Consider the following 23,194-nt stretch of genomic DNA (forward strand, 5'->3'; position numbering starts at 1 on the left):
AATTCTGATTCCTCCCATGGCTCATACCTTTGAAAAAGCCCCATATGAGAGAAAAAGTAAAAGCCCATGGATCCAGGGCAATTTGATTGTTAAACTGGTTTGGGGATGGAATCCAGAGGTTGAAAGTCAAAGGTTATTTTGTGATTGGAAACCTGATACCAGTCACATACGACAGGGATCGGGGTTGGAACCCTTGCTGTTGATATATATGATTATGATCTGGATATGAATGTGTGAAGTGTTAGAAAATTTACAGATGACAGGAAAATTCTTGCTGTTGGTGATAGAGCGGAGGGTAATCTTAGGCTTTGGAATTATACTGATGAGTTGGCAAAACAGAGTTATAGTATTTAGCTTCTGGTGGAAAAGCTTGTAAATGTCATTTTGGCTGCAGGCAAACATCCTTCTCCACTGCTAGTGATAAGATTTGAGGATATCGAAAGGGGAACATTTTCTCTGGGCAAAATTTATCTCTGAAACAAGCTTCAAATATATTTTTAGGATCATTTATTGGATTCCATTTGTGAAATTTTGTTGTACAAAAACTGCCGAGATTCATCATAAAGATGACTACACTTCCAAAAGTAATCGAAAAGCAAAACAGTTGAACAGTTCTCGGCAGGTAAGGCAGCTTCCATGGAAAATTTCCAGGATTTTGTTTTTATTACCTTCAAAAATGCATTCCTAGTCATAAAAGTATTTTAAGATGTTATGGTGTGTGTTTGTGTGTGATGAAAATAATTGCTAGTTTTCTTTAATGTATTGTTAACATGCCATAGGAATAATAAGGGTGCAGTCCATTATTTTTTAAATTTAACCATATGCCTTGCAAATTGTAGCAAGTGTTATAAAATGTTATACATTGAATTATTAGATAGCCAAATGATACTTAATTTGTTCTAAAAAAGTTTCACAATCTAAAATTGTGAATATTGTAAAACCATCAGTGGAATGGGAGGCTGATTTATGAATGCTGATACGCAGTTTTTTGTCAAAACAGCATTGCAGATGGGAAAATCAATGTTAAGCTGACAAGAGTCATTTGGGGTTTAGCATGGACATATTCTTTTGACCACAGCATTGACGGGACTACATCTTGATGTACTGCGTTTGATTCTCTTGAATCTTCAACGGTTTAGCAGATTGCAAAAAAATTGTGGCGCATTGAAGAGGTTGACGTTTTCAACCACCTTCTCTCCGAGTGCATTGTTTGCTCTGAGCTGTAATAAAGCTGCTGTTTGGTGTGTTAAGTGCCCTCATTGCTCCTGCTGGATTTCTGCACACGAGTGGCATTGCGCAAAAAAAAGCAATATCCCTGGCAACAGTCTCAAGGTGGAGGCATTAAAAATTATATATTAATTTAACTGGAAGCGTGCATTTGAGAAGAGGGTCGGGGGGGAGGAAGGAGGGGGGGCGAGGGTGTGGAAAAGATGCAGGAAAGAGCGCCTTTCGTTTTAGAACAGAGATAATCGATTTAATACGTCATTCGTGCCGCCGTTGCCACGGCAGCGCCTGACGTCATTGCGCCCTGCATCTCATTGGAGAAACCCCGTGCGGCGGAGAGCCGCTGAAGGATCAGCTGAGAGAGGAAGCGGCCCCTCCCCCCCCCCAGAACCTCCCCCACCCACCCACCCACCGCCCGACACAGAGAGAGAGGGCGTCAAGTGAGGCGAATCGCGGCGGCTCCTCCTCACTCGCTGAGCGCCAGAGTCACCGTTAGGCTCACTCGGACAGCAGGTAAAAGGATGCCGCTTCCTTCGCCTCTCCTCATTCATTCATTCAGCGAGCGAGCGTCGCAGTGCGGGATCTCGGAGGGGAGGGTAATTAAAAAAAACAATAAAAGGATGGAGGTTTAAAGGCGGCGGTCGGTAGCCGGGGTGGGAGGGAGGCTGGCAGACAGGCTGGGTGGGTGGGTGCTTGCCGCCGCCGCCGCCGCCGCCACTGGCAGCGAGGCCTCACTGCCTGGCTCCAGCACAGCCAGAGACCCTCGGCTGCCCCCGCCCTGAGCCACGGCGCGGCTGCTTTCATTTTGTCATTGCGATCCCCCTTTTTCTTCAAATATCTCGGGGGGCTTTTTCCCCCGAGGGACTCGAATTGATCTGTTTTTTAAATGTTCAGGGGGGTAGATGGTGCTGAGCCGTACAACCCTCCCCCCCCTCTCCTCCCCACCCCCCCCTCTCCTCCCCACCCCCCCCTCTCCTCCCCACCCCCCCCTCTCCTCCCCACCCCCCCCCCTCTCCTCCCCACCCCCCCCCCTCTCCTCCCCACCCCCCCCCCCCCCCTCTCCTCCCCACCCCCCCAGTCTTACTAACAATGGGCAGGTAAAGGGTTGAAATCAAGGGACGGGGGAGCTTTTATTTTCACGGTTATTTCATTAAAATTATTCCTCCTCCCTCCATGTTCTTTATCTGTTCCATTTCTCTCCACCCACCCACCGCCGCCGCAGTGCGAGAGCGATCGACTCCCTCCCCCCCTCTTCCCATCGCCATGGACAAGAACGAGCTGGTGCAGAAGGCCAAGTTGGCCGAGCAGGCCGAGCGTTACGACGACATGGCGACCTCGATGAAAGCGGTGACCGAGCAAGGCCTGGAGCTCTCCAACGAGGAGCGTAACCTGCTCTCGGTCGCCTACAAAAACGTGGTGGGGGCGCGGCGCTCGTCCTGGAGGGTCATCTCTAGCATCGAGCAGAAGACAGAGGGCAACGAGAAAAAACAGCAGATGGCCCGGGAGTACCGGGAGAAGATCGAGGCCGAGCTGCGGGACATCTGCAATGATGTGCTGGTGAGGAGGGCACAGGGCGCACAGCAGGCTATCACACTCCCTTTTAAAAAATATTAGCACTTTCAATTTAAAAGAGGGTGCGGTGAATTCGGTTATTTTCCCCAAGCCAATTACCTCATCTGTTTAAAAAGAACGTGTAAGACAGGATAGGTCGCCATTTACAATCCAGAGAGCCGAATTCCTTGTACATTTTTCGAATAATGCTTTAGTTTCTGCAGATTTTGTATTCGGAGGGCGGGGTGCCGTTAGAATGAGGGCGGTGTTTTCGATTTACTGTGTTTTCGTCTGACGATATTACAATCGGTTGTTTTTTTAGAAAAATCGTTTTCTTTTCTCCTTCGCGTCTCGTTTCCCTTTCTATAAATGGAGGAAACCAGGGGTGGTTCAGTCTGCTTTATCTCCGGTTTGGTGGGGGGGGGGGGGGGGGTTATGATTGGTGGTTTGGGATACTACAATCCTTATTACAGAGGAGCCGCCACATTTACTTGTCACCGCTTTGACCTTGTTTCTAATAAATCTAATAATTTAAAATCCGTCAAAACGAAATGTAATTCTGGGAACAATTGTAACGGACTCTTATTTGGGAGGTTCGAGTGAATAGTCTTGGATTAGGTGAAGGAAACGCAGCCAGATTTTTGGGCGTTGCCAGTCGAGGCCTTCCTTTAAACGCCTACCGGCTATATTTTTATAGTATTGTCTAATCCATTAGTTAACTGTATGTTTAGATTTTTTTTAAATGACCACCTCTTTGCTTTAGCGCGGAGAGTTTGATTATTTAATCGCTTTATTTTGCACTCGCAAATAAAACTCCTTGTTTAACTTTACTGTATTATTGGCAATACTAGGCTTGGCTTTTATTGGGCGTGTCTTGAAGGCTGCTGATAACGCTTTACTTTAGGTGACACTGCTGAAGGGAGACTATTTTACCAAAGGGTTATTGCAAATCAGGAGCTGGTAACTAGTCTGTAAATCTAGTAAAGGGTGGGGAGAGGTGAGGTTGTAGACGTCCTGTTTCTTTATCTTTGATTTCAGGTAAACTTTTCCTTGTAGGGTTTTTGTTGCAGTGGAAGGAATTCTTGCACCATGAGATCATTTTCTGCTTCTGCGGTGATCTTGATTTCATAGTAAAGTAGATTGGCTGATAGTTTATTTCCAAATAATTATCTGCAGTAACTGACTGGTTTATTGTTCTTTTTGCTCACTTTTCATTACCCTTCTCTCGAAAATTCTGCCTGCAATATGGAATAAACACGTACAAGTGTTTTGATTGTACAGATTTATTTGTTCTGTCTAATTACACTAATCAAATGTGATAAGATGTAGGTTTTTTTAAAAATATGTTCATAATCTGTACTAGATTGTCTGGGTGGAATGCCCGGACAGTTTCTAGGTTTTTCTCATATTTCTATTTCAAAAAATGCTTACAATTTGAGGCCCACTTTCTTCAACCTATAACAGGATTGGACAGCTCAAACTGCACTTCCCATTCACTTAGTTTTAAAAGGTTTGGTATGACATTAAAATATTTGAAGCTCATCTGTCCCTTTTACAGATGTTGTTTTATATTAGCATTATCATATTTTAAATATAATTATTTCTTTTGGTCTTCCTGGCTTATTTGTTAACTTTTAATTACTGTTGCATTATGCAGCTAGGGAAAATTAGTTGAAGAGCTGACACTTCAATGTATGGACGGAATCTGTGGGAACATTAAATGTCAGTTTGTGTGTTGGGCTTTATCCTAGCTGGATTCTTGGATAATTAGTTTGAAAATTTGTGCCTAATCCGGGAAATAAAACCCAGGCTCCCATGAAGCATCATTCGCTCTAGATAGTGTTGCATATATGTCCCTTTGACACCCGCAGTGGCGTCAAACAAGGCTGCGTCCTCGCTCTTTGGGATTTTCTTCGCTCTGCTCCCCTGAAACATGCCTTCGGCACTGCAACAGAGGGGATCTACCTGCGTACTAGATCAGATGGGAGGGTCTTCAACCTCAGCCACCTCAGAGCAAGACTAATTATACGTAAAGCTCTCTTCAGAGACATGTTCACCGATGATGCAGCAGTTGTGTCCCACACCCAGCAGGAACTACAGTCACTGATGGACCGCTTCTATCGGGCTTGCAAGGACTTCGGGCTGACCATTAGCCTGAAGAAGACGAACATCCTGGGGCAGGATACAGAGGCAGCGTCTGTCATCACCATCGACTACGAACTCGATGCCGTCCATCAGTTCACGTACCTCGGCTCCACCATCACTGACAACCTCTCCTTGGACACAAATTGACAAGAGGATCGGGAAGGCAGCCACAACTCGCTCGCCTCACAACTAGAGTGTGGACCAACCCAAAGCTGACAGTGAAGACAAAGATAGCAATCTACAATGCCTGTGTCAACAGCACGCTGCTGTACGGCAGTGAGACATTGACTACATATGCCAAACTGGAGAGAAGACTAAACATCTTCCACCTTAGAAGCATTCACCGTATCCTGGGTATATCCTGGCAAGACAGTGTCCAATGCTGAGATTTTGTCTCGCACTGGCCTTCCCAGTATGTACTCAGACAGCGCAGACTGCTGTGGCTGGGCCATGTCCACCGCATGGAGGATGGCCATATTCCAAAAGACATCATCTATTGATAGCTGACATCTGGGAGGAGAACCATCGGCCATCCCCAGCTACATTACAAGGATGTCTGCAAGAGAGATTTGAAGGCGCTTGACATCGATGTGGAGTCCTGGGAAAGCCTTGCAGCTGACCGCACGAGGTGGAGAGATACCCTGAACCAACATCTCCAAACGAGGGAAGAGAAACTGATGAACGCAGCGGCAGACAAGCGGCCAAGCAGAAAGGAGCGCAGCAGCTTCAACAAACCAGAGACCACACACATGTGACCTTTGCGACAGAGACTGTCACTCCTGCATTGGTCTCTTCAGCCACAAGCGACGCTGCTCTAACTGAGGTTTGGAGCAAGCAGCCAACAACTGGGATGCATCACCCATGGTCAGCCATGACCGAAGGGCTACTACTACAATATATGTCAGCTGGATTGGTTGGAGATGGTATTAGCAATATTACCAGAAAACTGATATGTGTCAACCAAAGTAAAACTTCGTAGAAGTTGGGGGTTGACAATTCAATAACTTTTATTTTTGATCAGAGGTTCCAATAATTCCTGGACAAGCAACCTTTGCACCATAATTTGTATTCATGTAAATTGCAATCAGAGATGGATTGTATAATTTTAACAATGTTCCGATTGTTTTCAAATTTAGTTTTTTACATCCTTTCTGTGTGAATTTCTGAACGTGGCAGTTTTTATTTTAAGGATTTGGTTTTAAATTTACAGGACTAATCAATGTTGACCATCCCTTTGCCTCTACAGATGCTGCTTTATCCACTGAGTTCTTCCAGCAATTTACATTTTGCTTTGAGACGAATGGACAGCTTGGGCAAATAAGATTGTGTATCTACAATTTAAACTACTTATGCACTCGGGTCATTGACCAGAAACATTAACACTGCTTTTCTCTCCACATATACGATCTGACCTGCAGTGTTTTGTGGCATTTTCTGTTTTGTTTCAGATTTTCAACATCTACAGTTCTTTTTTGCTTGCTTCTACATTGTATTTACCAGGCCGTTATTTTGGATGACAACAGCAGAGCAATTGCCTGCCAAATGTCCGCACCATACCCAACCCAGTCCATTTAGCTAATTTGTAGTGAATAGAAGCAAATGCCACTTTGACCACTATTTTGCTAAATGCCACTATTTTGCTGCATCTAACACTGAAACTGTTTTGAATCCTCCAGTTTAATTTGGTAAAATAGTGAAAACAACTTAATCCAGCCTTTGATGTATTGTTTTGTGATCATGCCTCAGCTTTGCAGCAGTCATTTCATTGTTCTGGGCTATGTTACCTTCACTATATTAAAACCAGCCTCTGATAAAACTTGCATTTATATTGTCATTAACGTGGTAAGATGATTCATACTGCAGTGTACCATTTTCAAATAGATTCTGACACCAATTTGCGTGAAATATTAAGGCTAGTAATCCCTTTAGAGGAACATTTCAAGATATATTGAGGGAAGTGGGAAATATTTGAGGGCTGTACAGATGGTGTAGCTGCCAGAGGTGGAATGAATGAAGTCAAAACTGATGAATGGAAATGTTGGAAGATTCTGGGAGTAAGGACACAAAGTTTTTTAATATTTTTGAATTAAAATCTAGGCTCTACTCGTTTACATGGCAGCATAGGAAAGCATGCGTGTTGGGTATAAAAACAGATGTAGGACGTGGGCAGAAGTTAATGGAGAGTGTAAAGACCTGGATCAATGGATAGGTAATCCAGTCAAGAGGTGTCAATGACAATCATGCAGGTTTTGAAAGCAAATGAGCTAACCAATATTCCAGAGGTAAAATAGCCAAGACCGTGTGTATGCCTGGACTTGACTGAGTGGCTTAGGATCCCACAGTTGTAAGTGGTTTTGTTTCTGTCCTAGATAATTGGATGCAGCATGTTTTCTGGTAAGTTGGGAATGTGGTTTAATGGTGGATTTTGAAATGCTGGTATTAGGAGAAAAAGTTTGCCTACTACTTGATCTCAAACAATAATAATTATGAGGTAATGCATAGATCTAAAGAAGTGATGGGGAAGAATTCAATATCTGGAAGTGTGTGAAAGTTGGTATTGTCAGATAACCAAGAGGCAGCATAGACATGAGACATTGAGCTGGCTATAAGGAAATCTCATCGGATGAAGACATGACGGCTGCTTTTTGTTTTGGGCCATGGGGTGATAGTCAAAAATGAAACTAACCTGCAGTCACAGTCAGATGGATAATGGAAATGCTGGTGGAGAAGCATTTCATTGGAACCTTTCGCAACACTTTTATACAAAAATTATCAGTTGGGGTTCTAAAGTATAATGCTAAACTGAGTTCAAGAATTTGTAATGTTGTTTGATATATGACTTGACTGCATTGCAATTGTATGTTGGGAAACAGGAAGCATTTCCTGTATTACCTCCACTCAAGTAGTCAGCACTATCATGCCCTGTAATACTGAACCATAATACATTATTTAACGAGTTAGCCCAACCCAGCCAAGCTTGAACTTTATTGATATGCTTGCTTACCCAAAATATTACTTGTGCACAGGTCACCTATCAGACCCCAATTCCAAAAGGGCATTACAAAATTATGAGTAGGAAAGAACTGCAGATGCAGAAGAAGGGTCTCAACACAAAACATCACCCATTCCTTCTCTCCAGAGATGCTGCCTGAGTTACTCCAGCATTTTGTGTCTACTTAGAAAATTATGACCTTGAAATGAATGCTGTCCTAAAGATTGTTTAAATGAAGATGACTTTGGGAGGATGAGATTGATTGTGTAAAGTAGGGAATGGACCAGATCTATGGATAATCCAGTCAAGAGGTGTCAGTGACATGCTGGATAAATTAAATTGGTGTAATTGAATTTCATGAAACAAGGCAGGCATTGGTCAGAATATCAGCAGCAGATTGGCCATAATAGTGCTGCAAATGTACAAAGTTAGAGGCAGAAGTAAATATCCATTAATATTAATGGGGAGACTATGGCATAAAGTGCTTGGCTTGATGGTTATGATGTAGTTACAGATTGTTAACTTGGGAATTGGCCTAGAAAGGGAATGAAACCAGCGGATGGTGATCTGAAGATTAAAACTAGTTTTGATTATAGTAGATCATTAATGTGGGGGTTGAGCAAATTTCTGCAATTACAGGTGAGGAACAGTTGTGAAAACTGCTAGTTGCTAGCACACATTGTATTTCTTGAGGCAAAGACAGAAAATGCTAGAAAAACTTGGTTCAGGCAGCATCAATGGAAAGAGAAAATGAACCTTTTAGGTTAATGACCCAAAATGTCGACCACTTATCTCTACAGATGCTGTCTCAGTTTTTCTAGAAATTTCTGTTTTGTTTCCAATTTCCGATTATTTATTTATTTATTCGTGTCATCACACAACTGTTTGCCAATAGCGAGCAAATTTTAGTGCCAGGTTGTTGGCCTCTGCAAGATCCTTTACAGTGCATGTGTCATGCAGCATGTCACAGCTCAGGAGATGTTCCGTAGTCTGGAGGCCCCGTCCGCACTCGTAGTCTGCCACATCTTCCGTATATCCCCACTTCAGCATGTTCGATTTGCTCCTCCCCATGCCTGTCCGCAGTCTGTTGAGACTGTGCCAGGTTATCCATGGTTGGTTGTGACGTTAGTGTGTTATCATATTTTACGTCTTATTTTCAAGAGACATCTAGGTGAGTTAGAAACCATTAGAAAAGTGCTAAAGATTTTAAGGACAGGAAGGAAAAGACAACGGTTTGCAAGCAAAGGGCTTAAGGATTTTTAGGTGCTGATGGTTAGATTGCAATTTGGGGATGTTTGAAGAGGTGCAACATTTTCAAAAGGAGGTTCTGCGTTTATGATTTCTGTATCCCTTCCTTGCTCAATTGCAAGGTATCTTGATCAATTAAATTGGTATTTGTTTATTGTCAGGTACTATGAAACTTCTGCTATTCAGGAAAATCATGCCACATCAAACAGTGCAAAAGAGAAAATAATATAGAATATAGTGTTACAGGTACAAAATGCATTTTTTTCTAAGTGCAAGATACAAATGAGGTAGACTGGAAATTGGGAAGTCATCCCTGTCCTATGAGGTCGATTTAAAAGAGATAACAGTTCTTGCTGTTATTCAAGCTGTTCTTGAATATGGTAGAATGTGTTTTGGGGTTTTGTATCTTCTGCCCAGTGGAGAGGTCCTTCATTAAGTTTGCTCTTTCCTGAGGCATTGTGAAGTATTGTGAAATATTGAAGTACCTTTCATAATTGGTATGTGCACGGCAAAGGTTTTTGATGTATTTTCTGCATTTTGAAAATACCATTGATGGCCTGGCTATTAATTCTTCACAGGCCGTAATCACGTGATTCCTTGTGTGCAATGACTTAGGTCCCATTATATATTTATATCGTGGCTCAAAGGTGTTTCATGATAATTCAGCAGAAAATCATCAACAGAATCTGCATTAAGCATTTTAAGGATGTATTGGGGCTGATGAAGTTTAGCCAGAATGGTTAAATGGTACTTTATTGTCACAGTGAAATTTTTTGCTTTGCATACAATCCAGTATACTTGCACTCAATCATACATGAGTACAAGCGCAACATTGTAGTGTTAGAATAGATTTATTTAAGGCAGTTCATGATGTTGCCACGTTTTGGCCATCTTATACATTTCAAATTTCAAGTTTGGAAAAATAGTCTGTCTTGTCCTTTAAAGGTGTGCTGTTCTGTTGCGGCACTGGGTTATTATAGGGGCTGGCCTGGTGAAGTAATGAATATCCTCTACTGCAGGCTGTCTGATCTGCGTTCTTGCTTGATCTCTGTGGGGCCTAAGCAGCACTTGATCTATGCTCTCTCCTCACTCCCCCCAACCCCCGTTGCTGTCGGGCCTCCAGTGTCCCACTCCGCCGACACTTCAACTTGTGAGGGCCGTCTTCTCTCCTGCTCTGCCCCTGCCCACAGCTGACACTGATCCTTTCTTCTCTTTGCCATTACTGTCATGAATTTGTCACCAATGAAGTGGAATGGTTAGGGGTTTTATCTGGAAACGGTCATGATATTTATGGAATATGTAGGTGATTAAGGAACGTGCAGAAATGTTCAATGAAGTACCAAAGTTGAGAATTTGGACCGTGTGTTGTTGTAAATAGATTGAGTGACGATGGGCTGGAGGGAGTTGGATGACTGATGAGGCTACCTTTTTGGTAATCAAGGCTGAGATTAGCTCTCAAGTTGGATATAATTGGGTTTGTTTGAAAAGAGGACAGGGCTGTGAGATCAGGGAAGAGAAAAGTGAGGTGAGATGGGAATCAAAATTACTGACCGCAAATGTTCCAAGAAAAAGAAATGGCACTTTGAAGCTTTGTTATCTTAGTAATTGTGACTTTAAAGGAGACACCATGAGTTTCCATCATGGGTGCCACGTACATTGAGGTCTGGAAAAGTCCTGGGTGTCCTTAAGTTGTATGGCCTGGATACAGTGGAAATTGCTATGTGCAAACCAACTAACCATTTGTTTGTGGAAAGTATAATTAAGTAGATTTGGTGTTGAGTAGATTTATCACTCCAGCTAATAATGCATTACACCTGATCCCCCCCCCCCGGATGATCATGTCTTATTTTTGTGCCCCCCCCCCCCCCCGTCAAACGATAGTGCAACAATTTTAGGCTCACCTTTGCCCTGGGGACACCTTAATGCAAGTTCCATTCAAATTGGTCTTATATTTTTAAAGTTATAGACAGTTTAAAATTTACCTTTTAAACTTACGGTTGCCATCTTCAGCATTCGACGTCACAATGGGACCTGCCAGAGTGACGGGTGTGGTGGCCAATGAGGGGGGGGGAGGGTGCTCAGCCGACGAGCTGCTGTTTGTTAACTTTAAGCCGACTGAGCCGTTAACTCAGCCTACGAGCTACCGTTAACCCCCCCTGGCTGGGGGGGGGCGAGCTGCATTCTCGATGTCAGTCTGCACCTGCGCTGTTGGGGCCCGTCGATCTAATGCAGATGCCCCCAACTTACGATGCTTCCACTTGCGTTCATGGGGGGGGGGGGGGAGGAGGGGGGTTCAGGAGGGATGGAGTGGGTGAGTAGTGGAGGAGGGTGGGATAAGGGGGGATTGAGTGGGGGTGAAGGAGGGGGAGATAGGGGGAATTGAGTGGGGGAGGGGAGGCAACTAGACCAATGCAGGAGAGGTTTGGGCCCAACGGGTCCACTTGGTCCAGTTTGTACTAAACTTTAATGCAGTTTCTAAGAATAGCACCATTTCTAGTTATTAAAATCACTAATTATATTCCGACAGGCATTTGGATGGTAATCTAAACCAAAATTCTGGTGCCTTCATTTATTTAACCATTTACAAAAGCAATGCAGATCAGAAATTAAACTGATGGACTCTGAAGAAGGGTCTTGACCCGAAACGTCACCCATTCCTTCTCTCCTGAGATGCTGCCTGACCTGCTCAGTTACTCCAGTATTTTTGTGAATGACTGCCTCCTGTCTGTCGGCTACTCTGAGCAGGTCAGGCAGCATCTCTGCAGAGTTGAATGGGGTTTTGGACTCGAGTTGCAAGACAGCCTCCAGTTTTGTGGCACTTGCATTGGAGTAGTGCAATTAAGCCCTGGTTGGTCATTGGTGAAATAAAAACCAACGGTGGAATGTTTGAAATATGCATTCAAGTAATTGGAGTGTCCAATCCTAAATTGAAGTCAGTTGTAATTTTTACAAGTGCTCTTCGAAAAACATATTAATTCTCCAGTTTAACCTACCTATGCATGTTTCTAGAATCCAGAAATAATACGTGGGAACTTGGTTGCACTGATGGTAAACTTGAGCAAGACTACCACATGTTATTGAGCAAGTACAGTGCATTTGTTTATCAAGTTATGAGTAAAATTTCTGGGACACTCCTTTCCCAGTTGTGTACATGAACTGAGCAATGAGATCCATTCTCTCTAGTGTGTGATCCTGGGGAAAAGATTTGGACTGTCTACCCTGTCTATTCCTCTATATACGTGTATCAAGTGTGCCCGTAACCTCTGGTGTTCCAGAGAAAACAATTCAAGTCTGTCCAACCTCTCCCTGTAGCAAATGCCCCTAAATCCAGGGATCACTCTGGTAACCCTCCTCTGCGCCCTTTCCAAAGCTTCCACGTCCTTCCTGTAATGGAACGATCAGAAATGCACACAATACTCCAAATGCGCTGATGTCCTGCGTCGTTACTTCCTGATTCTTATACTCATTGCCCTCTCTTATGCAAGCAAGTACACCATATGCCTTATTTACTACTCTATCTACTTATGTTGTCGCTTTCAAGATGCCTCTGTACATCAGTGCTGTTAAGGCTCATGCCATTAATTGTATTTCCCCTTTGTGTGCGACACCTCACACCTGCTTGTATTAAACCCCATCTGTCATTTCTCCTCCCATTTCTGTAGTGGATCTATATCCAGCTGTATACATTAGCAGCCTTCCTCTCAGTCCGCGATCCCAGCAATCCTGGTGTCACCTGCAGACCTACTAAAACCAACCTGCCTATGTTTATGTCCAAATCATTTATATTATATCACACACAGCATTGGTCCCAGCTCAGATTCCACTGGTCATAGACCTACAGCCTGAATGTTGTCGTTCCAATGCAGCCCTGTCTTCTATCAGTAAACCAGTTCTGAATGCATACGACCAATGTATTATTAATCACTGTTAATCCAATTGACTAATATGGGGGACTTTATCAAATAGTCCTTTGAGTCTAAAATGTTTGATCTTGTATATATCGTCGCAGTCAGGTTGTGGTTACTGAACCTATATTGTCCTCTAACTGGCATTTAACGAGCCTCCATGAATTGCGTATTAAATTTATTTAAAATTTGCAAATAATATGAAACAGCAATTTGCCTTTAAGAAATCAATGTTGAATGATTGACTCACCCATTGAAGTTTCAGACCTTGTTCTAAAACATTGAAGCATGTGAAATATGTATTTATAGAATTTGAAGTACTGCAGCATTGATTTTAAAGATTCTTTGCAAGCAGACGACGTGCATTCCAAGAGCATTGGGATGGTTTCAATTTTAAAATTCAATGGTCTTACCAAGCCGATAGCAAGTTGGAAATGCTCATTCAACTTGTCTGTTCTCATTTATTCCCGCTTTCTCTTAATTGAGAGTTAAGCACACAGTCTTATCAATTTAAGTAAAGGCTATAATTGATGCAACTTTTGCTTATGGGTCGTTTTATGAATTACACTTCATTGTTCACATTTTAAGATACCTGATATTCTCAATAGATTGTATTTCCATTTTGGAGGTCCATTCCAAGGGGCATGGCCATGATATTTCTATTGGTTATTGTGCAGAGGTTGGTCTTCCAATCACTGATTCTAGAAACATAGAAAATAGGTGCTGGAGGAGACCATTCGGCCCTTCGAACCAGCACCGCCATTCATTGTGATCATGGCTGATCGTCCCCAATCAATACCCTGGGGTATTCTGACCCTGTTGGAGAATTTGTGTGCTTTTTCCATTGTGACAATGTAATAATCAGATCTGTGGAATGTTTTCTACTACAACCTGACTAGCTGAGGAATTTCCATGGGAAATCTGGTTAATCTCCAGCCTGTTGTGGATTTCCTTAATTTGGGTGTGGATATCAATGACAATGCCAGAATTTTATTGTCGTTATTAATCTTGAAAGTGGAGAGTTTTCACCTTGATGCATTTCTAGCAAAATTAATTCTCCAAAACTGGGAGAGTGTTCTATGACTGGGCCCAGTTACAATGTAGGAAGGGTGATATTCCAAGTCAGCATGGTGTGTCATTTGTGTGTCCCAATGAGCCAAAGCTCGATGCTAGATGTTGTCTCTTTGACAGATTGCTCTTAGATCAGATGGGTCACTGCAGTATATTTTGTAGATATATAGTAGCCATGGTTTATTGATAGTGGGACAGAATGAATAGAATAGCGAGATCATGGGAGGTGAGCATTGGCTAATACTAGATTCTTGCGCTCCAAATCTTGGAGCTGCATCATCAGGCTGACACAATATTTCATGTCCTGAACTCTCGTTGAAGATCATGACTGGCATATGTAGCATGAATGTAACTTGCCCTCGAGCCGATGCTTGACTGCTGATGAGATCTTGCTGTATGCAGTACAGTGCTTCATTTGCTGCGGAGCAGTGAATGGCATTGAACATCCCCACATCTGTCTTTTAAATGGCTGGTGGAGCAAAGAGGGCGAGTCATGAAACGGATGATAATTGGCCCATAGGCACTGCCCTAAGGAATTCTCGAAGTGATGTCTTGGAGCTAGGATGTTTATCCTCCCACAAGCATAGCCATCTCCTTTTGGGATATAATTCCAACGTTTAGATTGTTTTCTAGATGTCCATTGATTTCACTTTTACCACAGCCCATTGATGCCTCACTCGGTCAAATAGTTCCTCCGTATCAAGGGCTGCCACTCTTGACCTAGAAATGTTCAGTCAGTGCTTAGATCAAGGCATTGGCGGTCTGGAGCACAGTTCTACTGGTGAAATGACGTGGCCATTGAACAAAATGTGAAGAGTTGATGCAATGTCATGAGATACTTACTGAAGCCTTTCTTCCCCTTTATCAAGGTAGATGATAGTAAGCTGAATTTGATTTGTATTTATGGATGGGATGCACCTGGCCAGTTTGGATAGATGCCAGTGTTATAAATAATAGAGCAGCTTAATTCAGAGTGGCTACTTCTGGAGTGCAGGTGTCCGGTATTACAGCTAGAGGATATTGTCTGGTCTTTTGCTTTTGCTGTTTGCAGCATTGTCCATCATTAATATTACACAGTGTCACATTCACTGTAAATGGTATCTTGGAGGGGTGGGGGGATGGAGAGAGAGAAAAGAAGCTAATGTCATCAGTGACATTTCTTCCTGAGTGAAGAATAGTAAGATTAGTAATATGTAAAGCATTGCAAGTCTTAGTGATCAATACAGTTCGAATACCACGAGAGTTCAGAAGCTTGTGCAGCCTGAATGCTTCCCAAGTCTATACTGATATGCAAGGTGGTTTGATGCTGTTCATGTTTTGCTTAATATAGCTAACCTGCTATGTCACTTATATCTGCTCTTGGTATGGGGGCACAGATAGTTGGTGCCCATCTTCACTAATGTCCAGCCATCAATATGTGTCGAAAGTAGTCACAGACCTTTGTGTATAATTTATCTTAAGATTTTGGCCAGCAGTTAAGAGGTAATATGTGGTGAAGCTTGGGTGTAATGGCTGTAACCAATAAGTTGGTTGTTTGTCTGAAGAAGGGTCTCGACCCGAAACGTCACCCATTCCTTCTCTCCCGAGATGCTGCCTGACCTGCTGAGTTACTCCAGCATTTTGTGACTAAATACCTTCAATTCGTACCAGCATCTGCAGTTATTTTCTTATACAGTTGGTTGTTTGAAGTCAGTGAAGAATATATGTACTACTGAAAATGTATTGAATGCAGGTTCCTTGAAGTAATGGCAAATATAGTGCTTACTCTATTGTTCTAATGCTTCCCTCGGTGTTTCCATGGAGTATAATATCTTTGCGGTATAATCCAATAGAGCGCTCTATGCTAGAGCTCCGGGTAAAATGTTTCAGCAGAAACCTAAATTTTCTAATTCATGGTTTATTTTAGTGCAGTGTGGAATGTTTTTAATCATTGTCCTGTACTTTCTAACAGGGTCTTCTTGAGAAATACTTGATTGCCAATGCTAGTTCTTCAGAGAGCAGAGTTTTCTACTTGAAAATGAAGGGAGATTACTATCGCTATTTAGCTGAAGTGGCTTCCGGGGATAACAAGAAAGGTATGTTGAAATGTTAAATATTGTGATCTGGCTTCAATTATTAAAACCAAATAAGAGAATTGTGACTTCAGTGTTTAATTTGCTACTATGATACTCCATTTTGATTTGTCTAAATTGCTTTCATTCCCTTCAGTGATCAATCCTCTGGTGCAGAAAATTCAGAGATTTATATTCTCCAAAAATGACACCTCATTTATAAATATTCCCTTGTACCTGTTTCCTTGATTGAGACTCTCCCACCAGTGAAAACATTTAAATGCCCCTTAGGATTTTGTGCGTTTAATAAGATCACCCCTGGTTATTATCTATGCCAAAAAATTGAAACAAACTTTTTTAGGGGGCTGGATGGATAATTGTTGACCTTGGTGCTGAGGATCAATGACTGCTCTATAGATATTTGTCGTCTTGGTAATTGAGATCCGTGCAAATTTATGCTTGCCTATCTCGGATAACCTCAAATATCTAAGGTTCCAACACATCACATTTGAATGCCCTGGTGTAAAAATAGACTACAATTTTAGGGCCCATTATTCCATGTTAAATTTTTTTGAATTTAGAGTAGTGCCACAGCAACTGAAAGTATTGTAGGCAGTAACTTAAATTTGGGAAGGCAGAGGGAGTTAATGAATGCAGACGTCTTATTGGCCAGAAGAAAGAATTGAGACCAAGCCTGGAGGCAGTTCCTAAATTAGGTAAAGGGATGAAAATGAATAGTTTCAATGAGACCTTGGGGAAACAGTGGGTTAATTTGGAAAAAATGGGGTGATGGGAAAGTGTGATGTACAGTAGGAATATTGGCAGCAGTTTAAAGGATGAAAGCAGGTGTTTGTGAAGGAGAGTGTAGGATGGAAATTCTACATTAAAGCAGCCATGATCATTCCAGCCTTGTCCCCGATGGATGCTTTATTTTGCTTACTATCTGACCTTTATGCCTTGAACAAGTGGATTTGAATTTTTATTTAGAATGTACACCTTTTCAATGAAGTCAGGCATTTGGTTCATGTCCATGTAGTCCAGCAACTAATTTCACTATACAGCCTTTGTAATAGGCTTTTGACGTAGACTTACTGTGGATTCATGTAACTTTCTGATTGGGAGGAGGAGGCGGGCTGTTTGGCATCCCTGTAATTATGACATTACCTTAATTACATTACCAGCATTCTAGTTATGACTTGTGATAAATGGGTCCTTTCTGTTATTTCTAGGATTCTCAATTATCACTGGTTATGACTAAATGTTAGCCTGACCTTCCATCTTTCAAATAAACAACCACACCAAGTTGAATTATCCTTGGTAAACCACCTTTCATAGCAACATGCTCAACTTTTAAAATATATACAGCACGAGTTGTCCGTCAACCTTTTTATACTGACCATTTGTCTCTATTCTATGGGTGCCTAAAAATCTATTAATCTGTTTGAAATGAACTTGGCAAATGGGCTCCCAGAATTCTCATGGATGGAGAATTCCAGAATATTCTGGAATCACAGATTTTGTGGCTTGTTTTGAAAGTGTTTGATCCTTTGTCTGAAATTAGGGCTATTTGGAGCCATTGCAGTATTTTGTGTTTTAATGCAAATCATTGCTGTTTGGCACCCTGGGCCGAGAAGGCCAAATGACAGTTAATGAAAACCAGTTTAAGCCTGCTCTCAAAAGGTTGAATTGGTGCAACTCTGTCAAATCCCTGAGCAAGTTAAGTAGAAAGGCTGTTCCTAATCAAGATAAATGCATTGATTGATGGAAGGATGTATGAAGCTTGGCATTGGTTTAAGCGATGTTTCCCTATTGCACATTGCAATATAAATGAATACAGCAATGTCTTCACAGTTCAACGTCTCAAGCTTTTAGTGCTTATAATGCAAGGAATATGCTTGGTGTGAAAGCCAAGTTGTAAACAGCATATCATTTTGGACATACAAGAAACTGCAAATTGCTCACCATTACAAAGATTGAGCTTAAATATCAATGTATATTTCAAATTCAAATAAGATGTGAACCAATTTGTATTCCAGTGTTGAACAGCATTTAGATCTTAAATCCTTAGTGTGGTCAGGGTTTGGTTATACATGACCTTTAACACTTGATCGCATCCTAAATGAGATTTCACCTTAATTTAGTTGCAGTCATGTAGTACAGAAACAATTTCTTTAGCCTGCACTGTCAATGCATGCCACATAATCAACACCAATCCCATTTACAAGCACTTTGTCATTGGCTATTTGTGCCATGTTGATTCAAGTTCTTGTCTGGATATTTGAATATTGTGAATCTGTCTTCACTTGCAGAGTTAGTTATACAGCACAGAAACCGACTCTTCAGTTCGCTGTCTATGCAGACCTATTTTTCCATCCATACTATTCCCATTTACCTGCATAAGGACTGTATTCTTGTATGCCTTGGCTGGGAAAATACCTCAAAAGTAGTAATTGTCTGATTCCATTGTCACCTCTGGCAGTGTATTCCAGATATCAAACACTCTGCATTTCAAATTCCTGCCAAACAAAATCTTCCTTATTATCCCTATAACTATTGTTATTGCCTTAAAATTAAGACCAAGGATTAGACACCACTGCTAATCCTACAGTGGTGTAGGATTATGCCCCATAATTTTGTGTACTTCTATCATATCCCCCCTTCAAACTTCTGTTTCAAGACAGGCAAACAATCCCAAATCTCCTAAGCTACTCCATCCGTCAACATCCAGGTAAAGCTTCAGTCTGAAGGTTCAAAACCCAAAATGTATGCCCATTTCTGTCTAGAAATGCTGCCTGACATGCTGTATTCCTCTGACAGTTTTTATTTTGCTCATGATTCCAGCATCTGCATTCTCGTGTCTTCAGGTGAATCTTGCTGTACATTTTGTTCAGAGCAATTGTATTGTTCCTGTACTCTTGACCAAAACTACACACTCAATCTGATCAGTCTTTCTGTAGCCAAATACTATTTTCTACACTTGATGCCACCAATTTTTGTTGTCTGCAAACTTTACCTCCTACATTATCATCCAAGTCCTTAATGTAATTAACATCGCGGCTGAAGACATGAGACTGCAGATACTGGAGCAAGGCTCCACTGATTATAAACTTTCATGAAGCAAGTTTGGGATACATTTTGGTTTTGGTCCTATCGACTTTAATCCTTTGGAGCAAGTTTTCATGTGGACTCGTGTCAAATGCAGACGGGGCAAAGTTTAAATTGCTCTTACAAAGAAGCTATCCCCTACTCTCAATTCCCCCGTCTCCACTACATCTGCTCCCAAGATGAAGCTGTCCATACGAGGACATCTGAAATGTCCACATTCTTTAGTGAAACGCGGTTCTTCCCCTCCCCCCCCCCCCCCCCCCCCGGCCTATTTTTAAAAATAACTCCAGTTGAAAAAGAAGCTTTAACAATTTGTAATATGCTGGTTGAATTTCATACCAGTCAGTCTCTTTATATTTTGTAATGTATTCATTGAGGCAGGACCTAAGAGCTTTGATTTCAAACTGTTCAACAGAGCATGTTTCAAAATTTAAAAATCCAATTATATTGATTGCATTGGTATTGTGAAATGTGCATTAATGTGGACTAATATGTACACCTACATGCTTTAAAGCGAATGCCTTGTCTTGATCTACAATTTTTTGTAGCCACTGTGCAGAATTCGCAGAAAGCCTACCAAGAAGCATTTGACATCAGTAAAAAAGAGATGCAACCAACGCACCCTATCCGCCTTGGATTGGCCCTTAATTTCTCAGTATTTTATTATGAAATTCTTAATTCACCAGAACAAGCTTGTTCTCTTGCAAAATCTGTGAGTACAAATAAAATTTGCTTGGGTAAAATAGTTCATTGTGTAGTTATTACATCTAACCATGTTTCTTGTTCTAAAAGGCATTTGATGAAGCAATTGCAGAGCTTGATACACTGAATGAAGATTCCTACAAAGACAGCACATTAATAATGCAGTTATTGCGAGATAATTTGACAGTAAGTACTTGAATACTTAACGTGAAGGAGGCCAAAATTAGATGTTTTTTGGTCCAAGATTCACAATGCTATGAGATGGGTGCAAATTCCAATTTTTCACTAAATGATTGGAATGTGTACATGACTGTACATGCAAGGATTTGAATTGCTATTCCAAGATATTTGAGTAAATTTGGATTTGCCAGTTGTGAAAGGAATAGCAATTTATGATGTATAAGTTTTAAGGCCATTAGTTAAAAATAACATTTCATTTTCTCCAGCCTTCCTTTGAGCCATTTCCATTCCTCTACACAAAAGCCTGACTTCCCTATCTACTTAAAAATATGGATTGCTTTGTTGCATTGTAAGCAGTCTTGAATCCCCAACATAAGGCTATGTTTCTTTTTGCCCTTCCAACTTAATATGCCTTGCGAAAGCAATTGTAAGGGAGACATTTTAAATAATAGTGATTGCAAACTGTTACAAATTGTGTAAGATTTTAAATGAGCAGAGCATTTGTAATCTTGAAACTAAATTTATTCCAAAATGGTGACCCAAGATAGGATAATCACTTTTTTCTATATGCATCTATTGCTCTGATTTATGGCACTGTGGAACTAATTGAAATTTCATCTTTCTAGTTGTGGACTTCAGACAACCAGGGGGAAGAAGCTGATGCTGGTGAGGGAGGAGAGAACTAATCTTCCGCCTTCTAGTTCTGTCTGCCTCATTCCTGAATCTTCGCCATCAAGACTATTTGTAATCTCTGCTGTCCCACTAGTTTCTATTTTAGGTCTTTGGAGAGCTTCTGTCACTTTTGTTGGGTCTCTGTGTTTCCCATGTGGTTTGTGTTTGATAGGGGAGAAGAGCCAATTCATATTGGGAACTCTTGTATGTTTCAGGTGGCCAATGTAAATTCAGGGTGTGGAATTTTTATACAAGTTTTAAATGTTTGGTTAGTACTCTTTGTAGCTGTGGTTTCCACAAAGCTAATGTCAAATGTTTCCTGTACTAGCAACGAAGGATGCCTTTAACGTAGTGTCTGTATTGGGGAAATGGCAGATTCAGTGCGAGTCGTGCAATTTCTAGAGAGTTGCTAATCTGTAGATCAAACCTGCACCATCTATTACATGTCTCAGGATTTTTGGAATAGGGCAGAGGAGGATTAACATTCCATGAGTTGCGAGATTCACCATTGCTCATGTCTTCATTTTGCTACACATGACATCTGAACATTTTATTTGTATTTAAAAAAAATTATTGTCAACGTAAGAACAAATGTACAAGCAAACATGCAGTAAAAATAAACGCTTAACTTTGATAATGTATGTTTAAGAGGTAAAGGCCTTCCCATGTGTTTAACTGGTAACTTTTTGTTTTAGTTTTTGCTTTGTGGTCTTGATTGCCTAACACGCATGTGGCTGTGAAATAGTTAACAGGGAAGTAATGAGATATATTGCTGTATGGCTAGCTGCATTCATGTCTTCTGAACTTTTCATAAGAACACAAGCATAATTGTTATCAAGAAAATGTGTAAAGTTGATGTAAGTGGAATAAAGTTGATGTAAGTGTTTTATGAATGGATTTTTTTAAATTTCAATTTGATTTACTAAATTATATGCTAATATTTGTGTCTCCAGTGGAATGGAATTCACAAATATAGTCTGGATGTATGAAGTTTGGAAGCTTTGGATAAATGCTCAAACTGCTGCCTCATAAATGAAGGAATAATTGTTCGGCATATTTTCAACCTAGATTAGTTGTCTGACAATGTCTTGGCCTATTCCTGAAACTGTTCAAACCTAAATGAATGGATGGGAAACTTCCATTTTAACTGTAAATAGTACATTGGCAGTGTTTTCAGTATTTGCCTGAAAATTGTTTAGCTGTGCATAAGTAAAATGAAAGATTATGCATCATCTCCAAAACCTATGGCCTGGTTGGCTTTTTGGCAGACATCTTTACCAGTAGCTTTATAGTGGTATTTTTTCCTAGTTCCCTGGTTAAACAATACTTGTTTTACAATGGCAACTCCAATGTACTATGTTAATAAATCAATTATCCTTTGAAAATGTTAGCATTAGATTTTTGTTTAATCTTCATTGATTATCAAAATTAATACAACCCATGCAGAAATGTCTGGCAGAATTAATGAATGGACCATAAGGGATCAAAAGACCAAAAATGAGAGAACAATACTAAATTGAGAGGAGGCAGTGAAGAAGGAACCAGCTACAGCAAAGTGTAACTGTTAACAGCTGGTGTGAACTAAGTTTGAATTTTTGACAGCAAGATCTGTACTGTCTTGTCATTTGGGGTAAAGAATAAATGTACCAAAAACAAAATTAAATATCTGGAATAGTATGACGAACAGAAATGAGAGTTTCCAGATTGTCTTTGTATTTTTGTCTTTGTGCACCCTTCCACCCCTCCTAGGTATCATCTAAAAATTTATGTTGGCTGTACTGTGGGTTTTTATCGTCATGACTATTCTTGACTGAAACTGGATTTAGACAACCTTTTTATGTTTTTCCCTGCATTGACACCTTTGAAGGATGAATTTTATATTTTGTGCACACAACTGTCCATGTTCTTCAGTGCTGTTAATGTTAATACATGTAGAGGTAATAACCTGTTAACATGAGTGTTTAAATCACACACATGGGTCCTCTGTTCAATTCAGCACTCAGGCCAGAGTGTACCTCAGCAGTTGCGTCCTAATGTCACAGTTTTAATTGGGCTTTCATCTATTCTTGAAGTTGATGTTAAATGATTACTTTAACATGTCCTAATGAAAATGATAATTTATATAAAAACATAACCTTTGTGCTTGATCCCTATCAATTGGAGTCTGTGATGCCAATGGAAATGTTACCAAATGATAAAAGGCAATTTTAAAATGTTCTACTTCCTGTGAGTTATTAGAAACATGTATGGGCTGCTACAATTTTTTTTTTTGGCTGAGTTGGATGCCAGTCTTGTGAGATGGTTTGGCTTCATATTACTGAGCACTGGGCACTTCATATCTGATTACA

General features: G+C 40.9%; 1 protein-coding gene across 2 annotated transcripts; it reads left to right on the plus strand.

Annotated features, from left to right (window-relative positions):
* Positions 1-1,594: 1,594 nt before the first annotated feature.
* On the plus strand, positions 1,595-23,063 carry LOC144592780 (14-3-3 protein beta/alpha-A). 2 transcript variants are annotated; one of them, XM_078397788.1, is made up of 6 exons: positions 1,595-1,737; positions 2,447-2,781; positions 16,088-16,211; positions 19,841-20,004; positions 20,085-20,180; positions 20,801-23,063. In XM_078397788.1, the coding sequence occupies exons 2-6, from the start codon at positions 2,488-2,490 to the stop codon at positions 20,858-20,860; spliced, it is 738 nt and encodes a 245-aa protein (XP_078253914.1). In that variant the 5' UTR covers positions 1,595-1,737; positions 2,447-2,487; the 3' UTR covers positions 20,861-23,063. The 2 variants fall into 2 exon arrangements, with proteins under 2 accessions (XP_078253914.1, XP_078253913.1); XM_078397787.1 differs by having other exon boundaries at positions 1,724-1,820.
* Positions 23,064-23,194: the final 131 nt, after the last annotated feature.

The sequence above is a fragment of the Rhinoraja longicauda genome, chromosome 4 (genome assembly GCF_053455715.1).
Source record: "Rhinoraja longicauda isolate Sanriku21f chromosome 4, sRhiLon1.1, whole genome shotgun sequence".
In the NCBI taxonomy this organism is placed as follows: domain Eukaryota; kingdom Metazoa; phylum Chordata; class Chondrichthyes; order Rajiformes; family Arhynchobatidae; genus Rhinoraja; species Rhinoraja longicauda.

Bases quoted from the DNA above. Each gene is read 5' to 3' on its own strand.
- LOC144592780 (XM_078397788.1), top strand. From the start codon at position 2,488: ATGGACAAGAACGAGCTGGTGCAGAAGGCCAAGTTGGCCGAGCAGGCC. The intron at 16,212-19,840 runs GTATGTTGAAAT...AATTTTTTGTAG, and splicing joins TTCCGGGGATAACAAGAAAG to CCACTGTGCAGAATTCGCAG. The intron at 20,181-20,800 runs GTAAGTACTTGA...TCATCTTTCTAG, and splicing joins TATTGCGAGATAATTTGACA to TTGTGGACTTCAGACAACCA.